We start from the raw sequence: 18,652 nt of genomic DNA on the forward strand, positions 1-18,652 counted from the left end.
CCCGCCCGGCGCGCGATCTGGCAGGGCCGACTGGCTGCAAGTGCGAAGTGCAGGCGTGGCTCCGGAAGGAGCGCCGGGGAGCGGACCTCGCGCAGGCTGACACCCGAGCTCCGCTCCTGGGCGCACCCCACCGTGCCGGGAAATGTGGAGCCTTGGGCTTGCGTGGGGGCTGGGGTCTGACCTGCTCCCTAGCTGGCAGTGGACCTGGCTGGCTCTTCCTGGCCGCGGAGAGTTCCACTTTCAAAGCACGCTCCTGGGAAAGTTAGTCTGTTTGGCTACTTAAGGCCTGGACCAAGGATACTGATGAAGATATACCCTTAGGTCTTAGGAAGTAGCTCTTATCTTATTCAGGGAACTTGTCTGAAAATCATGGAGGAGGAAACCAAGAGGTAATTATACGCACTAAAAAATCCCACCTCGTTACATCCACTAAGGAATGCGTTTTTAAATTCATTAACTGTTTGAATACTGTTCTAGTCAGTTGATTTGTATTGATCTACTGTGTGAGCAGCACCATTCTGAGCCCTTCATTGGAGAAATTTTCAGTGTCTACTGTGCATAGTGCAATCTGGGCACTGGACGGGAGGGATACCACCAAAGTAGACCATATTGTTCTTGCCCTTCAGCAACAGTTTACCTGGGAAGCAAACATGATTACACGAAATAGAGAATTTGGGTCAACTTAATTTTGCCTGTTTCTTTCTCTGAAATGAGGGAATTGGGCAATGGTCCCTTGGTCCAACTCTAGCACAGTGATGCTAACACAAGCTAAAAAAAATTCTGAGGATTTCAAAATAGTTCATGTACTTTGGCTCTTACATCCTAATCTCCATAAACATCTGATTTTACGCAGAGATTCTTCCACTCCTTCAGATCAAGCACCATTTCAGCTTTCACCAAGGTTGCCCAAAGCTTTTACCCATCCAACTGTTTTTCTTCCTTCTCTAGTCTTCTCATCAGTCACTTCACATCTTCCCCAGGCTCCACCACTGTTTCTTTCTAGTTCATACTTCTCTCAAGCACTGTATTTCCGCCATCCTCCTTATAATCTGCAGCTTCCCATCAGGGTATGTTGTCTGAACGGAAGGCCCAACAAACTGTCCAAGCCAAGGACGGGTACCTTGCAACACATCTCTCTACTCTCATTCATCTTGTCCAATCTGTTCTCTTTATTCAGCTAATTTCTAACACTTCCCTTCTTCTTTCTTCCCAGACTGTTAACCACCCTACTCCCAACTATCTCAATAAGACTGAAATGGTTTTATCATTTGTCTACTTTCTGGCAAGATTTCAAGGAATCAATGCAACTGAAGTGGAGTTAGAGAGGGCAGAGATGGAGCTCAACGAGTTCATGGCATCAACTTACTGAACCAAGTCCTTGTAAAAGAAACCAAGTCTTTTTCATGTCATGTCATGTCATGCATGGGCCATGTCTGGCACAGACCCAGTACAGGTTTCCTCAGCTACCTGAAAGTAGAGCATTCCTATGAGAGCTTTCATAAGCTGCAGTGGTGTAAAGCAGAGTATCCCCAGCTTTCCCAAAGTTCGCATTAGTACATGTTTTCAATGACTGAAAGAAATCCAAAGAGGATTTTTGCTTTTATGAAAAAAGTCATTACCAGGGCCGGCCGAGTGGCTCAGTTGGTTAAGAGCTCGCTCAAGAGTTTGAGCTCTGAGCAACAGCGGTTCGATGCCAGCCCGAGCTGAGCAGCCGCTAAGCTACCAATAGGTAGCAGGATGGCTCAGCTAAAAAAAAAAACAAAACAAAACAAAAAAAACAAAACAAAACAAAACAAACAAANTCTGAGCAACAGCGGTTCGATGCCAGCCCGAGCTGAGCAGCCGCTAAGCTACCAATAGGTAGCAGGATGGCTCAGCTAAAAAAAAAAAAAAAAGTCATTACCATACTAATAATGTAGGTCTTTCGTATAAGTGAAATGTTGCATAACATGAAACTTTCAGAAAGCGGGGGATAACCATATCCCCAAATGTTGTACCTTACCTCCCTGAATAAAAATAAATAAAAAAATCTGGAAGTTTCTAAAAATAAAAAGGCCTGCTAGTCACTGAAATGCCAGCAGATGGCAGAAACTGCTGTTTACCACTTCCAAGCTTGAAGGACATAGGAACAAACTTTCTGAAATTGACCAGCAGAGGAAAGGGAGAAATGAAGCAAGCAGAGGACAGAAGTTTTCTGCCCACCTTTTCAGAGAAAGATATCACCTTTGCCTAAAAAAGAATCGTTATCTTCCAAGAGCGAAACACAATCATAGTGTAATAAAAAGAACATTTGCCAGACACAGCTGGATTCCAATCCTAAAATTATTTACTAGCGTCAAGAATTCAGGTAGCTACTCACCTTTTCTGTTCTGCATTGGAAAAACTGTAATATATTCCCTATATCTGTGAAGATTAAATGAATTAATATCTGCAATATGGTGCCTAGTATTTAGCAGAGTAAATGTAAGTTCCTCTTTCTGCTCTACCCATTTTCCTCAACTACAGTAATCTAGAGTAAAACATTTCACTGGCTATTTATTATGCTATATTTTTTAAGGGTCTTTAATTATATTAAGTAAAAAATCTAATAAAGATGAGGTGCTGGAGAAGTAAAAGTAAAGAAAAAAATGTGAATCAAAGTAAGGCTCTTAAGAGGGGCCCACACCAGTTTCCCAGCATCTCAAAACAGTGATAGCAGTAACTCTTAGGACTCAAGGATGAATTGATCATGAAATAGCACACCTAATAAATGACAACACATTGACTAACAAAACAATTCTTTTTTTTTTTATCATGTTACAGAAAGAAAGTAGGGGGAAAGTGACACACATTAATAATCCATGATGCCAACCAAGCTTCTGAGAAGTAAAAATTTCCCAGCTAGGAGGATATGTGTCCCTCGGTTTGTTTTATCAATATGAATAAAAAGCATCTGCTCCTTCACCAACAAGTCCTGTACTCAGAAAGAACTGACCCAAGTCTGGGAGAATAACCAATCACTGTGAAGGGCTGAAGTTTCCAAACACAGCCACTGTTTTCTGTCATGCATCTTCATTTCAGTGGTGACACAGCCAGTGTCCAGGGAACCTGTGGCAGGGATCCCAGGGTGAAGCAGCAACAGATGTCTATGAACACTGTGTGGTGACAGTGGCTCACAGCCTCTATATTCATAGCTCTGTATGGTGGGCTTCTGCCTTTAACAATTCACTGGGCTTCATGAAGATGCCTTCCATGGCTTTCCAGTAGTTGTTCTGGCTTGGCTGGGCCATGCCATGCACCTCTTTTTGCCCACTGATGGGTCGACCATATTGTTCTCCTGTGACAGACAGCAGAACCTCGGTGGAAGAATGCTTGAACCGCACTTCACCATCCCTCACCCAGAAGGGCCCGTTACAGAGCACTGTCCAGTCATCCAGATAATCGCCTTCACCTTCCTCACCAAAAGCACTCACTTCCTGGAAGACACAAATGGTAACAACATTAGCATGGCTGACACATAGGCTTGGAAAGGGGAGGGAGAATGAAAAGCAAAATAAGGCTACCGAAAAGTGAAAAATGAGAGGCTTTCCAGTATCGTTTAAAAATAAGTAAATAGGGCCGGCCAAGTGGCGCGTTAGTTAAGAGTTGGCTTGGAACATGGGCCAGTGAAGCAACGTCCTCCACAACTAGACTGAAGAACAAAAGGACAGCAACTTGTCTGTTCCCCTTCCCCTGATTCCCCAGCGCTGTTCCCCTCCCCCAATTCCCAAATAAAATCTTAAAAAAAAAAAAAGAGTTGTCTTGGGACGCCAGCTCTGAGCAGCAGGGCTGTGGTTCGGATCCCACATGAGGGCCAGTGACGCTGCGCCCTCTACAGCTAAGATGGTGAACAACAGCTTAACCTGGAGCTGGGCTGCTGTGAGTGGCTGGCGACAGCGTAAGCTGCAGTGGGCTGCCGTAAGCCACCGTGAGCGGCCGGCAGCCGGTGTGAGCTGCCAAGAGCCACCGTGAGCGGCCGTCCAGTGGCCAGCGACCAATCTGCCTCACCCGGGAAAAGCACAATAATACCAACATGGGCCAGTGAAGCAACGTCCTCCACAACTAGACTGAAGAACAAAAGGACAGCAACTTGTCTGTTCCCCTTCCCCGATTCCCCAATGCTGTTCCCTCCCCCAATTCCCCAAAAAAATCTTTAAAAAAAAAAAAAAGGTAGAATAGTAAAGCTGTTTAAAAAAAAAAAAAGTTGGCTTGGAGCACCACCAGTTCTGAGCAGCAAGGCCGCCGGTTCGGATCCTACATGGGCCAGTAACACTGCCCTCTACAGCTAAGATGGTGAACAACAGCTGGACCTGGAGCTGGGCAACCGTGAGTCGCCAGCGACACAAAGGACACAAAATCAGTTGCCATAAGATTATGGTCCAAATAGTTATTTTGCAAGTAATCCTTTATTTGACATATTTTCTATTATAGTCTTAAAATACTTTATAACTCTTATTACTTGATTTTAAATATTCCTACCTCATTCTCTTAACTAGATTTTAACTAACCTGGTAAGAAACTTAAGTTGGAAAGGGGATGAACTCTGGACACAAGCAGACCTTAAATCTCAGCTCCATCCCTTCCTGTATAATTCCTTTGAGCCTTCATTTTCTCCTCTATAAAATGATGACAATATCACTTTACAGAATAATTATGAGAATTAAATAAAATAATAAATATTAATTGAGCAAATTATAACAGATTCTATCTTCTACTCCTCTTCTACTCCCATTCCCCTTAAGGCCAAATATTCAGTTTTTATCACAATAAAAAGTTACTGATTATTTCAAAAATATATAATTTAAATACACACTAGTAGCTATATAATTTTAAAAGATAAAATCCAGTCATTTGGAAACAGTCTGTAAGACTAAAGGCAAAAGGAACTGTACTGTACATAATTAACAATTATACTACTATATTTGCATACTAGAATTGAACAAGTAAGTAAATGGATGACACTGGAGCCAGGTATCTCACTGTCAGAGTGGGAATTTTACAAATAAGCAAAGGGAGAAGTGTAGAGTGATCTATGTGGTAATGGGTTAGAGATGGAGACATCACTAAGAACTCATGTTTAACTTAATGTAAATACAGGAGGTTACAGGTCTAAACATTTATAAATATGTGTATATATGTTTACACACATGTATTTGTTTGCTCTGTCAGGTGAGCGGGCCTAAAAGAAATAACAGCCCAGTAGCAACAAGCTCATACAGGGCCCAGATCTCTGTTTCTAATATCATTCTTCAATGAAAGGAAGCAAGGCTCCTTGGAGAAATAGGATTCTAGGACTGGGGCAAAAAATATACAAGATGAGCCTGGAATACCTTTTAGTGCCAGCAAGTAAGTAAATGTTAAAACACACCCACACACATACATACTGTTGGCAATACATCAAATGAACAAGGGAGACAACTGAAAGAGACAAATCCCCCATACAGAAGAATTCCAAATAAATCATGTAGCTATTGCACCCTTGAAGAAGGCAGAGCATAACCCTACATCTTAAGTGTGGGCTGTACAGTGACTTCTTTCCAGAGTACAGTATGGAAAGGAAGAAAATGAAAAATAACTTTATGGGAGAAACCTGACAAATACTTCAGCCAGGTAATCAGTATCAATAGTCATAAATCATGTAGTAGTATGTATCCTTGATACAATGTGATGAAAATGGCACTTTACCTCTGTGATTTTCCTCCCAAAAACCTTTATGAGTCTGGTCTAATCATGAGAAAAACATAAAATTCCAACAGAGGAGCACCCTATAATATACCTGACCATCACGCCTCAAAAATGTCAAGGTTTTCGGGGCGGCAGTTAGCTCAGTTGGTTAGAGCACAGTGCTCATAACACTAAGGTTGCCGGTTCGATCCCCACATTGGCCACTGAGCTGCGCCCTCCACAACTAGATTGAAACAACTACTTGACCTGGAGCTGATGGATCCTGAAAAAAAAAACCAAAAACATACGCTCCCTCTCCCAAAAAAAAAATAATAAAAAAATGTCAAGGTCACCAAAAACAAGAAGATTCAGAGCTGTTACAGCCAAAAGGAGCTTAAGAAAACATGACAACTAAAGTAACATGGTATCCTGGTGGGATCCTAGAACAGAAAAAAGTCAGTAGGTAAAAACTAAGGAAATCAGAATAACCAGTAGACTTTAGTTGATAACAATACTAATGTAAGATGTTAATAGGGAAAACTATGTGCAGAGTGGGTGTACATGGGAGGGAAGTAGTCATTAACGGATCACACATCCCCCAAAAGCTCAAAGCTTAAAAAAGTGGCACAGTGCCTAATTCATTTTCCTAACGGGGTCAGTTGGAATCATTTAAAAAAATAATACCTTTTATTGCAAGTTTGGAAAACATTGGGTTTCTTTAGTGTAGGATTCATCAGGATAACTTATGATATGCTAATATATACCTTATTCTGTCTTTCCTCCTCATTTCCTAATTTGATCTACATGTAAAATCTCCATTTTGACCAGAAACAATTTCTTTCACACTTATGAGACAAGAGCCAATTCTCAGGTCTGCACAAAAGAGAACATCTATACCTGGAAAAGAAAGGGCCAAGAACCAAGTTGTTTACTCAAACAACTGAGTAAAGCACAGAGTAGCAGTGATCCACGGGATGCCACCTCACCTGGTTTCCAGAAAGAGGTGAGGTGAAGTGATGACTATGGAGGTTTCGGCCGGTGTTGACATGTGTCAGCCGGATGGGCTGGCCACATCTGACAGGGGTTCCCCTCTCACACACTGTGGCAGTCTTCCCCCGTATCCTCCAGTAACTATTGCTGTCATCCACAGAGGTTACACCTGTCACTGACTGCTGCCCACTACCTGCAGTCCAAAAAAAGAAGAGTGTGAGTTCAGCTGGGCCCCCCTTTTTCTGATGGCCAATAATGAACCCCATGTTATAAAATAGGCTTGGAGGACTGAGGAGAAAACCCTACACTTGGCATTATTTTTTTCTTCTATAACATTAAAATATGTACAATAAATACGAAAGGTGTTTATATAGTATTGGTTATTGTATGATAAAGTACATTTAAGAGTGTCCTGGGCCAGCCGAGTGGTGCGTTCGTTAAGAGTTGGCTTGGGATGCCAGCTCTGAGCAGCAGGGCTGTGGTTCGGATCCCACATGTGGGCCAGTGACGCTGCGCCCTCTACAGCTAAGATGATGAACAACAGCTCAACCTGGAGCTGGGCTGCTGTGAGTCACCAGCGACACGAAAGCTGCAGTGGGCTGCCATAAGCTACTGTGAGTGGTTGGCAGCCGGCGTGAGCTGCCAGCAGCCAGCATGAGCTGCCTGCCAAGAGCTGCTGTGAGCGGCCGTCCACTGGCCAGCAACTGATCTGCCTCACCTGAGAAGAGTGCAATGATAATACCAACATGGGACAGTGAAGCAATGTCCTTCACAACTAGACTGAAGAACAAAAGGACAGCAACTTGTCTGTTCCCCTTCCCCGATTCCCCAACGCTGTTCCCTTCCCCCAATTCCCCAATAAACTCTTAAAAAAAAAAAAGTGTCCTATATCAGAAAAGTCCAAGAATTTGCATCAAAGGGCACTAAATAAATGAATGTATGTGGCTTTCTTAAAGCACAGGCAGCATTTACTTGTATATGCTAGCCTGGATAGCCCCTAGTATATGTTAGGTGTCCAATCATATAAGTTAAATAAGTCTGGTAACATTATTCAATGTATTACAATCAAAAAAAATTTTTATAACATTTCACTATTAAAATGAGACCAGTATTTGCTATCAACTTCAATCCAAGCAGCCATTACAGCTCCCGAATTCCTGTAACTGATCTATCAATATATTTTAAAAGTATTGTCAAATCATCTAAATTTGGTCAATATTGCCTGAAGTGGTACAATTCTGCAGGTTAAAAGGTACTGTGTTAAACATGTAGCTACAGGCTTAAAATAATAACTGTTAGCTAGCTAATGTGTATTGAGCACTTACTAAGTGTCAGATACTAATCCAACCCTTTTGCCTGAATATTCTTATTTGATACATGCATCTATTCTCTGAGGTAGGCATTATTATTATCCCCATTTTACATTGGCGTGTTAGAAAGGCTGAATAGTATGCCCAAGGTCACACAACTCTAATAGACAGTGCTCAAGTTTGAACCTAGGTGGCCTGACTCTAGAATTCACATTCTTAACCACTCTATTACATGGCCTCCCACAAAGCTTCATTTTCTGTCAAGTTCCCCCAAATAAGTCAATCTCAAATAAACTCCAAGGATATTGGAGCTTCTCTTCCCTAGGTCTCATTCATTACACAATTCTTTGAGAGCACTCCCTATTTCCCAGACACTTTCCTCAAATACTGTCTGTTCCTCCCACCTTTGCCTTCAGTCACTTGGCCCTGCCTGACCACAGTCTTTTAATACTTCCTTTTTACCACTTAAGACATTATATCTTATACCACAGTTATCTGGGTGAATGTTTGTAGCTAAACTACCAGCTTCTCTCTATTGCTTCTTGCCCTCAACTCCTAAAGGTGTTTTTCATCTTAAAAAAAAAAAATTGCCATTGGCCACCCAGGTGGCACAGTTGGTTAAGAGCACAAGCTCTGAGCAACAGGGTCACCAGTTTGATTCCCACATGGCCCAGTGAGCTGTGCCCAAGCTGAGCTGCCAACTGGCCGGCCGGATGGCTCAGCTGGTGAGAGCACATGCTCTTAACAACAGGTTGCCGGTTGGACTCCTGCATGGGATGGTGGGCTACGCCTCCTCCCCCACTTCCCTCTCCCTCCTTCCCCCCCCCAGCTAGATTGAAAGCGGCAACTGGACTTGGAGCTGAGCTTGCGCCCTCCACAACTAAGACTAAAGGACAACTTGATTTGGAGCTGATAGGTCCTGGAAAAACATAATGTTCCCCTTCCCCAATTCCCCAATAAAATCTTAAAAAAAAAAAAAAGGCCAAAAGAACGCTTCTTCCTTACTTCTGGCTATTTTATTGCCTTACAGTTCTCCTGGTCCTCACTGCCATGCCTCACTAAATCATGGTCTATACTTTCTGTCTCCTACTTTTTCACTTTCTATTAAACCCTCCACTTCATCTCCCATTCTTTTTTTTTTTTTTAAAGATTTTATTGGGGAATTGGGGGAGGAGAACAGTGTTGGAGAATCGGGAAAGGGGAACAGACAGGTAGACAAATTGCTGTTCTGTTCTTCAGTCTAGTTGTGGAGGATGTCGCTTCACTGGCCCATGTTGGTATGATCATTGCGCTCTTCCTGGGTGAGGCAATTGGTCACCGGTCATTGGTTGGCCACTCACGGTGGCTCACAGCAGCTCTCGCCTGCTGCCGGCCACTCACGCTGGCTGCCAGCCACTCACATAGCTCATAGCAGCCCACTGCAGCCCTGCAGTGGGACTCACCAGGGACTCACAGCAGCCCAGCTCCAGGTTGAGCAGTTCATCATCTTAGCTATAGAGGGCACAGCATCACTGGCCCTCAACGTGGGATCCGAACCGCGGGCCTGCTGCTCAGAGCTGGAGCTCCCAAGAGAGCTCTTAACCAACTGAGCCACTCGGCCGGCCCTCCTCTCCCATTATTAAACCTTGAGATTACCCAGAGTTCTATCCCTAGCCCTTATCATTCTTAAATACTTGTTGGCTCAGCATTTATAAATGCTTCAAATTTTTCAAGTGATTCAAACTGACACCAGATAGAACCACAGTTCATCCTGGGCCATCTCATTTATCTACCTACGTCTTCAACCACCACTTGTACAATGATGTTGAACAGATGCTCCTCAAATTATATTTAATACACCTAACCTATCAAACATCATAGCTTTAGCCTAGCTGGTCTCTACTGAATGTGTATTGCTTTCACACCATCATAAAGTCGAAAAATTTTAAGTTGGGGACTGTCTGTACTTAACTCTATCTCAGGCTCAACACAGATCCCTCTTCTGAGCTCCAGACTGAACTTGGTTCTCAAATCTGGCTACCCATCAAGAGCACCTGAAGATTCCTACTGGCAGGACTCTTTCCACCCACATTCTGATTTAGTATTTCCAAAATAGGAAACTAGATCAAATTAAAAAGTAATAAGCTGGACCCATAGTAGGTGTTCGCTGAATGGTTGCTAGGATTATTAAGACGTCCCAATGAAGACACCTCAATTCTTTACCAACTCTATCTAGTCAGACAGGTTTTGAGAATCATGAACCACAGACTAGCCCTCATCTGAGAGAACTCCTTCCTCTCTAAGCTATTAGCATCATCAGTCATCCAAGACAGAAATCTAGCAGTCATCTTGGATGCCTCTCATATCTCACTAACTTTTTTCTCTTCTTGTCTTGCTTTCTTGTAACTTGCTGACTGACCATCATTATCTCCTGTACCCAGAACAATAGCAGGCTCATAATAGGAACTCATTAATCTATACTGAATGAATCCATAAATAATTGCCGGATTATAAATGAACCTACAAACTAAGCATTTTCATTTCAAACGATAAAAAACTAAAACAGTCTCCTCTCCAATTTCAGTGAGTGCTTTAGTTTACATTCCTTATAACAAGGGTAAGGTTTGTGTAAAAAGAGGACAAAAGAAAAGAGTTCAAGAGCAAGTGTAAGAAGCAAAAGAGCTAGAACGGAGAGGGTCGTAGTCAAGAGTGAGCTCTTAGAATTCAAGACTTCAGAGATACAGCACTTACTGTAATTTTCTGTGTCTGTCTCTCCCACACTGAGTAGTGCCAACCCGGAGCAGGTGAAAGCAGGCTTTGCACCTGTACAGATTTGGATCGAACCCCTTCTCTATTATTCACTAACTAAGCCTTTGGGCATACGACTTATTTCTGAGTGTGAGTCCTCATCTGTAAAATGAGGATAACAACAGTCTCTACCTCCTAGGAATGTTAAAAACCTAAAAGAGTGTATATGTAATGTATGTACCTGGCACGTAGCTCACCAGCTAGAAGCTGGTATTATGATTAAGATGCCTTAGAACTCAATTCTTCGACTCCTCGCCTCCAGACCTCAAGAACCTCCCCAGGGCTCCCCTAACCTTTCCAGACCACACCCCTCCGATTTCCTCTAGGCCCCGCCCCCTCCGGAGCCTGCCCGGCCTTCCAAGCCCACCCGAACTCGGGTGGCAGTACCTGAGCCATAGCGCACGTCGTGTGAGTGCAGCCGTACGTTGTGGCGCGTATTGAGTAGCTTCACCACTGAACCGCATGTAACAACAGCCAGATTAGACGCTCCCACTGCACTCCACAAACCCCCGAACAACAGTAGCGACACCACAGCCATACTGGCTGTGTCGCGGAGGCCCTGATCTTCGAAGAAAACTCAACCCCTCACCGGAACCGGAAGCTGCCGGCGGAACCACAAAGGAGGAAATGAAGAAGCCCTAGTCTGGTCTTTATGGTTCCTTTGGCTAGAGCGGCCTGAGGAACCGGCGAGGCATGGTTGCTTCCGATCCGCTCACACTGTTCCCGGGCTGTGTTCTGAGAGCTGTCTTCCTGAACTTTTCCTGCCAGTTTGCGCGCCCTCCCGGACGATACCCCGACAGTGGGATGGGAGTAGTGAGCACGAAATTGCCGGCCCACTCCCAGTGACAGGGAGCCGGAAGTGACGTAGCACGTTGACGCAGTAGCGGCGGCGGCGGCGGCGGCGGCGGCGGGGCCGTGCGGTGGGTTCGTAGTATCCTTTCCCAGTCTCGGTTCGACGACTCCATTTTCCTCGGTGGGGGCTTAGCACACCGGAGAAGCAGCTGGCTTTAGGTAGGTGAAGTTCGGACTGGAAAGCGTGCTCCTCGAATGTGTCAGATGAGGAACCAGGCTACTAGGGCCTGGTCCCGTAAGGGAAGAGGCGATGGGGAGCCGTATGCGGGAAGAAGGGGGGCCCCCGGGCCTGCCTTCGTCTGTGAGGGAGAAGGAGGGAAGTGGGGTAGATGTTCAGAGTCTCAAGGCTTTTCCCAACCCTATGCCACCCGGAACCCGTGATTTGGGCGGCCTGTTGCATCAACAGGCTTCCTGGATCCCGTCCTTCTGTCGCAGCTTCTGAAAACTGGGCCATGCAAAAGGATTGGAAATGGAAGGGACCTGGGGCTTGAGTCAGGATCAGGTGATTGAATTGTTTGTTCTGGGGATGTGATACCTATGGAGCTTTCAGCAGCTCGGCCATGAGGATAGAAGGCTATGCCAAATTCGATCTTTTTCCTATTGCATAATAAAAATAGAAGTTTTTACAGATGGCTACATCCCCTAACGCCTTGCCACAAAAATCAGAATGGGGCAGTAAGTCAAAACTTCATTTTCCTCCAGTTTCTGCCTTTCCCTCCAGGCACTCCCTTGAACCAGCTGGAGCGATATCAGAAATATTACAGTAAGGGAGTATTAAGTTATACCGCTGCTATTAGTGAACGTGGAGAGTATAAGCAATTTTGAACTTGATTCATTTCTATGGGGAAAAAAACAGTGCCGCTGTTTATCTGAAAGTTACCGGTTTCTAAGTCTTCATTGTGTTGATTACAGAAGTATGATTGCTTTCCCGTCAGCTCAGAATTTAGAGCGCCTCTGCATAACTTGAGCCCTTTCCGCCGGTACACGTCCTTTCTTATTTAGTTGGTTTGTCTGGCTACTAGATTACATTCGCATAGTATTGTTACTCCCTAAGAGAGGTGTACCTCATCAAGAGATTAATCACATCCGGAAGTAGTGCAATCTAGGGAGGCTCAGTCATATTTTATTGCTCTCTCTCAGTAGACCTTCACAAGTAAGGAAGCCTACCTACCCAGGTAGAAACATATGATCTTTGGAGGCAAATAAATTTGCTCTTGTTTCTATTTCTTGGTCTCAATTATCAGAATCCTGTGTATAATATAATCCTATTGTTCCCCAATAAAAGCAATCATCAGATCCTATCTCTCCATAAAAACTTATTTCCATCAACATATAAATTATGTTCTGGTATCCTCTCATTTGCCTCCAACTACCATCCTACTGTTTGATTTCTCTTCATAGCCAGGTTTCTTCCTGTGTCAACTTTCTCGGCTTTTATTCATTCTTCTCTCTGATTTCTTTCCTGACCACTGTTTAATTTGCTGTTATCAAGGTCACCAGTGACTTCTATATTGCCAAATACTGTAGATACTTAGTTCACATCTTCCTCAGTGTCTGGAATATTCAACACAGTTTATTCCTTTCTTGAAACCATCTCTTTTCTTGGCTTTGTTTGACACTTCACTCCTGGATTTTCTCCATTTCTCTGACTGCTCCTCAGTCTCCTTTACTAGCCACTTTTACTCTCTACATTGAATTTTTCTTCATAGTTTAATCCTGAGTTCTCTGCATGCTTCCTTTAGGTAATTCAGTCCCATGGCTTTAATTACCATCTGAAAGCTGGCAACTCCCAAACTTAAATATCTAGCCCAGCCCTTTCCCCTCTATGTTAAAGAATCATGCACAGAATGCCTGTGTAGTAGCTGCTTTTAGATATCTCTTAGATATTCCAAACCTGACAACAAAAAATTCTGGTTTTCCCATCATTCCAAACCCAGTCTTCCCTATCTCACTAAGTGGTACTCTCATCCACATGGTTACAAAAGCCAGACCTCTGAGAATCATCTTGGTTGATTCTCGTTTACTACTCCCATCCCCAAGTCTTAGTAAGTCCTGTCACTTCTATTTCCAATCTGTCTTCTATTCTCCATCTTCATTGTTACTATCCCTGTTCAAAGCCACCCTTATCTTTTTGCCTGAGCTACCATAATGGTATCCTTCATTTTTCCTGCTTCCACCCAGACCTCCTTCCAGTCTGTTTTCCACATAGCAGGATCAGGTCAGGTCAGATTATGTCATTTCCGTGTTTAAAATGCTCCAGTGGCTTTCCATGGCCTTCATAGTCCCACTTGAGCAGGCCCTACCATCTCACATTCTGCTGCCTTCATCGTTCTCTGGTCACACTGGCCTTAGGACATTGCCTACTATATGCCAAGTTCTTCCCTGCCTTTTCTACAAGGAAGGAACCTCTTCCCCCTGGCTTTGCATACCACATCCTACCCATTCTCGATGTCTCAACCTAAACTCACCCTCTCAGAGGTGAGAAAGCAAAGTCTATATTATTTGTCTGTGGTTTGTCTCCTGCAACAGAATACAGGTATCCTACAGGCAGGAACTTTGTCTTGTACATGCCTGGCATGTAGTAGGTACTCATTAAATACGTATTTGTTGAATTAGCAAGTAAATTAAGTCAATTCACAGTTTAAAACTCTGCAGGTGCTTCCCAGCACCTTTCAAATAGAGTCCAGAATTTTAACTTATCCTACCAAGATCCTTATGACTTTGCCTCCTACTCATGAACCCTTCTTTCTCTCCCCAAACTAGCCTAGCCATCACTGTTCCTGCCAGTACACATCTTGGGCCGCGTGCTGGGAGCACTCTTATTTAAAGTCACTTTCTCAAAACCAGGTTTGAGTCCTCTATCACAGGCTCCCATGGTACCTTTGTCATCAATTCTTTAAAGTCCGCTATACTTGTAGATCACGGGTCACTAAACTAAGGCTCCTATGCCAACTTAGGTGACACCCATTCATTACATGTTGTCATTGTCTGCTGTTGTGCTACAATGACAGGTCTGGATCTCTGCAGTTTGCCCACCCCTGTGCTAGAACAGGAACCGCTGTATATGTTCCCTAGCATGTGTGGTACAAGGTTCAATAACTATTCTCCCCAGTGTTGCAGGGATTCTGAATCTGGTGACATATTTCAGTTGTTTCTGCCCCTCTTTTGCCCTTTCCTTGTTCCCCCAAGGAAACATGGAAAGAAAAGGGATAACTAATATTTTTAAATCACTCATTATGTTAACCGTTATTAACGACAGTCCTTTTTATACCCTGGTCTTTCTAAAAAAAGATTCTAAAATTGTTATTTCCCATAAATATGGTGTGTGTGCATGTTAAAATAATTATAGGTAGAATTAACCTTTTCTGTATTTTAACATCTTGACTTGGCGTGATTAGGATTTTTCATAACAAAGAGTTCTGAATCCCAAATTTAAAGATATTTGTCTTAAGTGAAACTCTGAATGCTTTTATTTGTTTAACTTTTACCTTTCGGGATTCCAAATCGGGTAGTCACTTGCAAATACCTTTGGAATAACATACAGGCAGGCCCTTGTTCGTAACATACAGAATGTCTTGTAGTTTAAACTCCACACCTGACTTCTGGGGCTATTCTCCAGACTACTAGGCTCTTTCAAGCCTAAGCCTTTGCTCATGTTGCCTTTTTCTAGACTGTCTTAACTCCTTTCAACTCAGGCTTCACTTTTTCTGAGGCATTCTTTGACCTCTCTCTTAATATTGCTTGCTGAATCCTTGTATATAACCATCATATAACATTTACATGCTTTGTCATAACTTTTATTTACAAGTTTTTGAGATAGACTGTGAACTCCAGGGTAAAAAACATATTTTACTCGTTTTTATATACCTTACTTCCAGCCCAGAGCTTGACCCTAAAAAGGAAAAAGCAGCTGTAAATGTTAATTAAAGCTGCCAGTGGAGGAAATTAACAGACATTTCTTTTTGCTCTGGTCTCCTTTTATAATTGCCTCCTACATCATCTTGTTCAAAGGGAGAGACTGCTGAGGGCCTCCCCTGTGGCAATCTGATCCCGGCTCCATTCCTCTTCCAGAGAATGTCATGGTAACCGCCAGCCTCTCCCTTTGAGCCACAGCTAGTACTGCAGCGGTGCTTCATCCTGGAGAAAACTTCTTCCTTCACCACCCCATTCCCCTTGTATGTAGACCTGTTTCAATAGCAAATTTAACCTACAGCCTGAATATGGGGAAAATTCAAGAGCATGAGCACTAAATACAAAATTCAAACTTTATCAGGCTCATCTCAGATATTATGTAATAGTAATAAATAGTGGTTTTGTTCTGGAATAGTTGCTGTTTGCCAGCCTCAGCCTGCAGCACCCCCTGTACATCTAGCTCCCTCAAGTTGCAACAAGTCAGGATTGCTTCTGGCACACCTCTTAACTGGAAGGCTTGGCAGTGAGCTAGATTGGAGGCATTCCCCAGCTACAGCACAGCATGTACTTGATTGCTAACGTAGGGAATTGGGAGGAAAGCTACATGCAGCACAGAGTACCAGCTGCCCCCCTTGACAAAAGAAAGCTGTTGTTTTCATCAGGTAGGCTGTCTGTTTCTCTCTGTGAAGTAGGCTGTAGGGCATCTGGTCCGCAGGAGCTGGCATTTAATGTGAAGATGTTGAGGCCTTACAAGACTGAGTTTGTGGGTCTAATAGCCTAATTAAAATAAGTTGTGTGGGGGCAGCTGTAACCAAATCTATTTTTAATGGCTCAGTTCAGGGCTGAGGGGGAGCAGTGTCAAAATTAAAATTAGAGCACTAGATTTAATTGGCAGAGGTTTTAGATACTCACTTTTGGCGGTACTCAAGCGGTATGACCTTAAGGATACAGATCTTGGGAGAGAAAAGGGCATCAATCTAACCCCAAGGCTTCCTATATCATCACCCTGTGGGACCTATACAATAGTATAGAATACTAGCTCTCAAATTTTTTATCTCAGTACCCCTTAACTCCTAAAAAATAATTTAAGACTGGAAAGACATTTTGCTTATGTGAGTTATATCTGTTGATGTTTATGAAATTTATGTGTGTTGATGTTTACTGGATTAGAAATTAAAACTTATTTATACTCATTTTAAATAATAATGAGCCCATACAATAAAGTAATCATTTAACAATATATAAGTATATCACATCAACATTTATACTCCTTAAACTTATGCAGTGTTATATGTCACTTATATCATTAAAGCTGGTAAAAAGTAGTAAGCCCACTACATTTTAACATAAATAATACTTTGCTGAAAAACAACTATAATCTTCAAAACAAAAAATGTAGTCAGAAGAGTGGCATTGTTTTACTTTTTGTTTGCTTGTTTGTTTGTAAGTCTTTTTAATGTCTTCCCTAATAGAATACAACTGAATTTGCATATGTTTCTGCATTCAGTCTGTTGTGATACTATGTATCATTTAACCATCAAAAAACCCCTCTGTACATACTCATGAGAGAAAGGAGGGGGTGGTCCCTGGACCACACTGAGAACTACTGATATAGCAGAAACAACTGTGACTTTGGAGTCAGACAGACCTTAACTCAGATCTCAGCGCTTGCAGTTGTTGTGTCGCCTTGAACAAATGACTGCATCTCTCTGAGTCTACTGTTGAATGGAGAGAGAAGTGTGCTGTAACTCATAGGACAGTATAGGGGTTAATAGGTATTTGTTAAGTGCCTGGAACTGGGTAGGTAGGTGTGTGATAAATATTCCTCAGGGCACTTTTTTTTTTTTTTTTTTTTAGTTGCTTAAAGTACCCAGGAAAGGCCTATATTAGTTCTGGTTGGTTTTGTGTGAGTGTTTTGAGTTTGCTCTAATTCTCTTCCTGTGTCTGCTCTATACATATGTCATAATATACAAAATTATTTTATGGTCCTTATTTTCATATCTCTCTCCAACCAGAAGTCAACCCCTTGAGAACAAACAAACCTGTTTCTCTTGAAAGCCCCAGCTGCTAGCAGAGTGTATATACATGGTGGGCATTCAATAAAGTTTAAAAAGAATAGCATCTGAAACAGTTGAACATAAGACCATATCATTGCCCCTCCCTTTCTGCCAGAACTGAGTACCTTCAGTTTGGTTTCCTTGAGCTCAATCTTAAGTTATTGGTTATGGTATCAGTTGATATCAGTAGAGGTAATTTTCTGGAAAATTAGAGCCATAGAACTTAAGACTCCTGCTAGAGCTTAGACCATATCAGGTAGCCTTTTGTCACCCCCCTCTTCTCTCCCTTCCCATTGCCAACTTTGGGAAGTTGGCGACAATATGAAAATGTAATTTATTTAACAGATAGATCCTTAGCAGTTCATATTTTGTGCAGAGCACCTGGAAGGATACAGCTTATCTGGTAAAGAATCACAAAGTATCTTGTAATGCCTCTCATATTGCCATTTATGTTTCCATGGTTTTTCTTAACCCCTCAGTTGGAACTGGTCTCTAGCTACCATAAACTTACAGTCTATGTGAGGAAAAGAGACGTATACACAATGAACCATAATTCAGGACAGGGTGAGGAGTGATACTAAGTTTATCAGCAGCCAGCTTTAGTATTTCAGAATGGAATCTTAATGTTATAATTTGTGGAATGTGTGCTGTTTTTTGTTTTTTGGGGTTTTTAAAAAAAGATTTTTATTGGGGAATTGGGGGAGGGGAACAGCCTTGGGGAATTGGGGAAGGGGAACAGACAAGTTGCTGTCCTTTTGTTCTTCAGTCTAGTTGTGTCGGACATCGCTTCACTGGCCCATGTTGGTATTATCATTGTGCTCTTCCCGGGTGAGGCAGATCGGTCGCAGGCCACTGGACGGCCGCTCACAGCGGCTCTTGGTAGCTCATGCCAGCTGCTGGCTGCTCACGGTAGCTTACGGGAGCCCACTGCAGCTTCACTGCAGCCTACGCCATCACCGGTGACTCACGGCAGCCCAGTCCAGGTCGAGCTGTTGTTCACTATCTTAGCTGTAGAGGGCGCAGCGTCACTGGCCTTAATCCTTAATGTGGGATGCGAACCGG

At 43.0% G+C, this 18,652-nt stretch overlaps 2 protein-coding genes across 2 annotated transcripts in view; one reads left to right on the top strand and one right to left on the bottom strand.

The window, feature by feature from the left end:
- Window positions 1–2,765: 2,765 nt before the first annotated feature.
- SDF2 (stromal cell derived factor 2) lies at window positions 2,766–11,413 on the bottom strand. Its single transcript, XM_019647053.1, has 3 exons — window positions 11,157–11,413; window positions 6,669–6,865; window positions 2,766–3,455 (listed from the first exon to the last, which is right to left on the bottom strand). Exons 1-3 carry the CDS (start codon window positions 11,305–11,307, stop codon window positions 3,168–3,170), a joined length of 636 nt encoding a protein of 211 aa, XP_019502598.1. The 5' UTR covers window positions 11,308–11,413; the 3' UTR covers window positions 2,766–3,167.
- Window positions 11,414–11,667: 254 nt separating this feature from the next.
- The window catches only part of SUPT6H (SPT6 homolog, histone chaperone and transcription elongation factor), a 30,335-nt gene continuing 23,350 nt past the window's right edge, over window positions 11,668–18,652 (top strand). Inside the window, exon 1 of the mRNA XM_019647043.1 lies at window positions 11,668–11,780. The gene's annotated coding sequence lies outside the window, so the exon portion shown is untranslated. The remainder of the gene's footprint in view (window positions 11,781–18,652) is intronic.

Source organism: Hipposideros armiger, unplaced genomic scaffold, assembly GCF_001890085.2.
Source record: "Hipposideros armiger isolate ML-2016 unplaced genomic scaffold, ASM189008v1 scaffold_108, whole genome shotgun sequence".
In the NCBI taxonomy this organism is placed as follows: Eukaryota; Metazoa; Chordata; class Mammalia; order Chiroptera; family Hipposideridae; genus Hipposideros; species Hipposideros armiger.

What these genes read in the sequence shown, in the direction of transcription:
- SDF2 (XM_019647053.1), bottom strand. Translation starts at nt 11,307, where the DNA reads ATGGCTGTGGTGTCGCTACTGTTGTTCGGGGGTTTGTGGAGTGCAGTG. An exon ending in CGACGTGCGCTATGGCTCAG is followed by an intron (nt 6,866 to 11,156) that starts GTACTGCCACCC and finishes TTTGGACTGCAG; the next exon opens with GTAGTGGGCAGCAGTCAGTG. An exon ending in CACCTCTTTCTGGAAACCAG is followed by an intron (nt 3,456 to 6,668) that starts GTGAGGTGGCAT and finishes TGTGTCTTCCAG; the next exon opens with GAAGTGAGTGCTTTTGGTGA.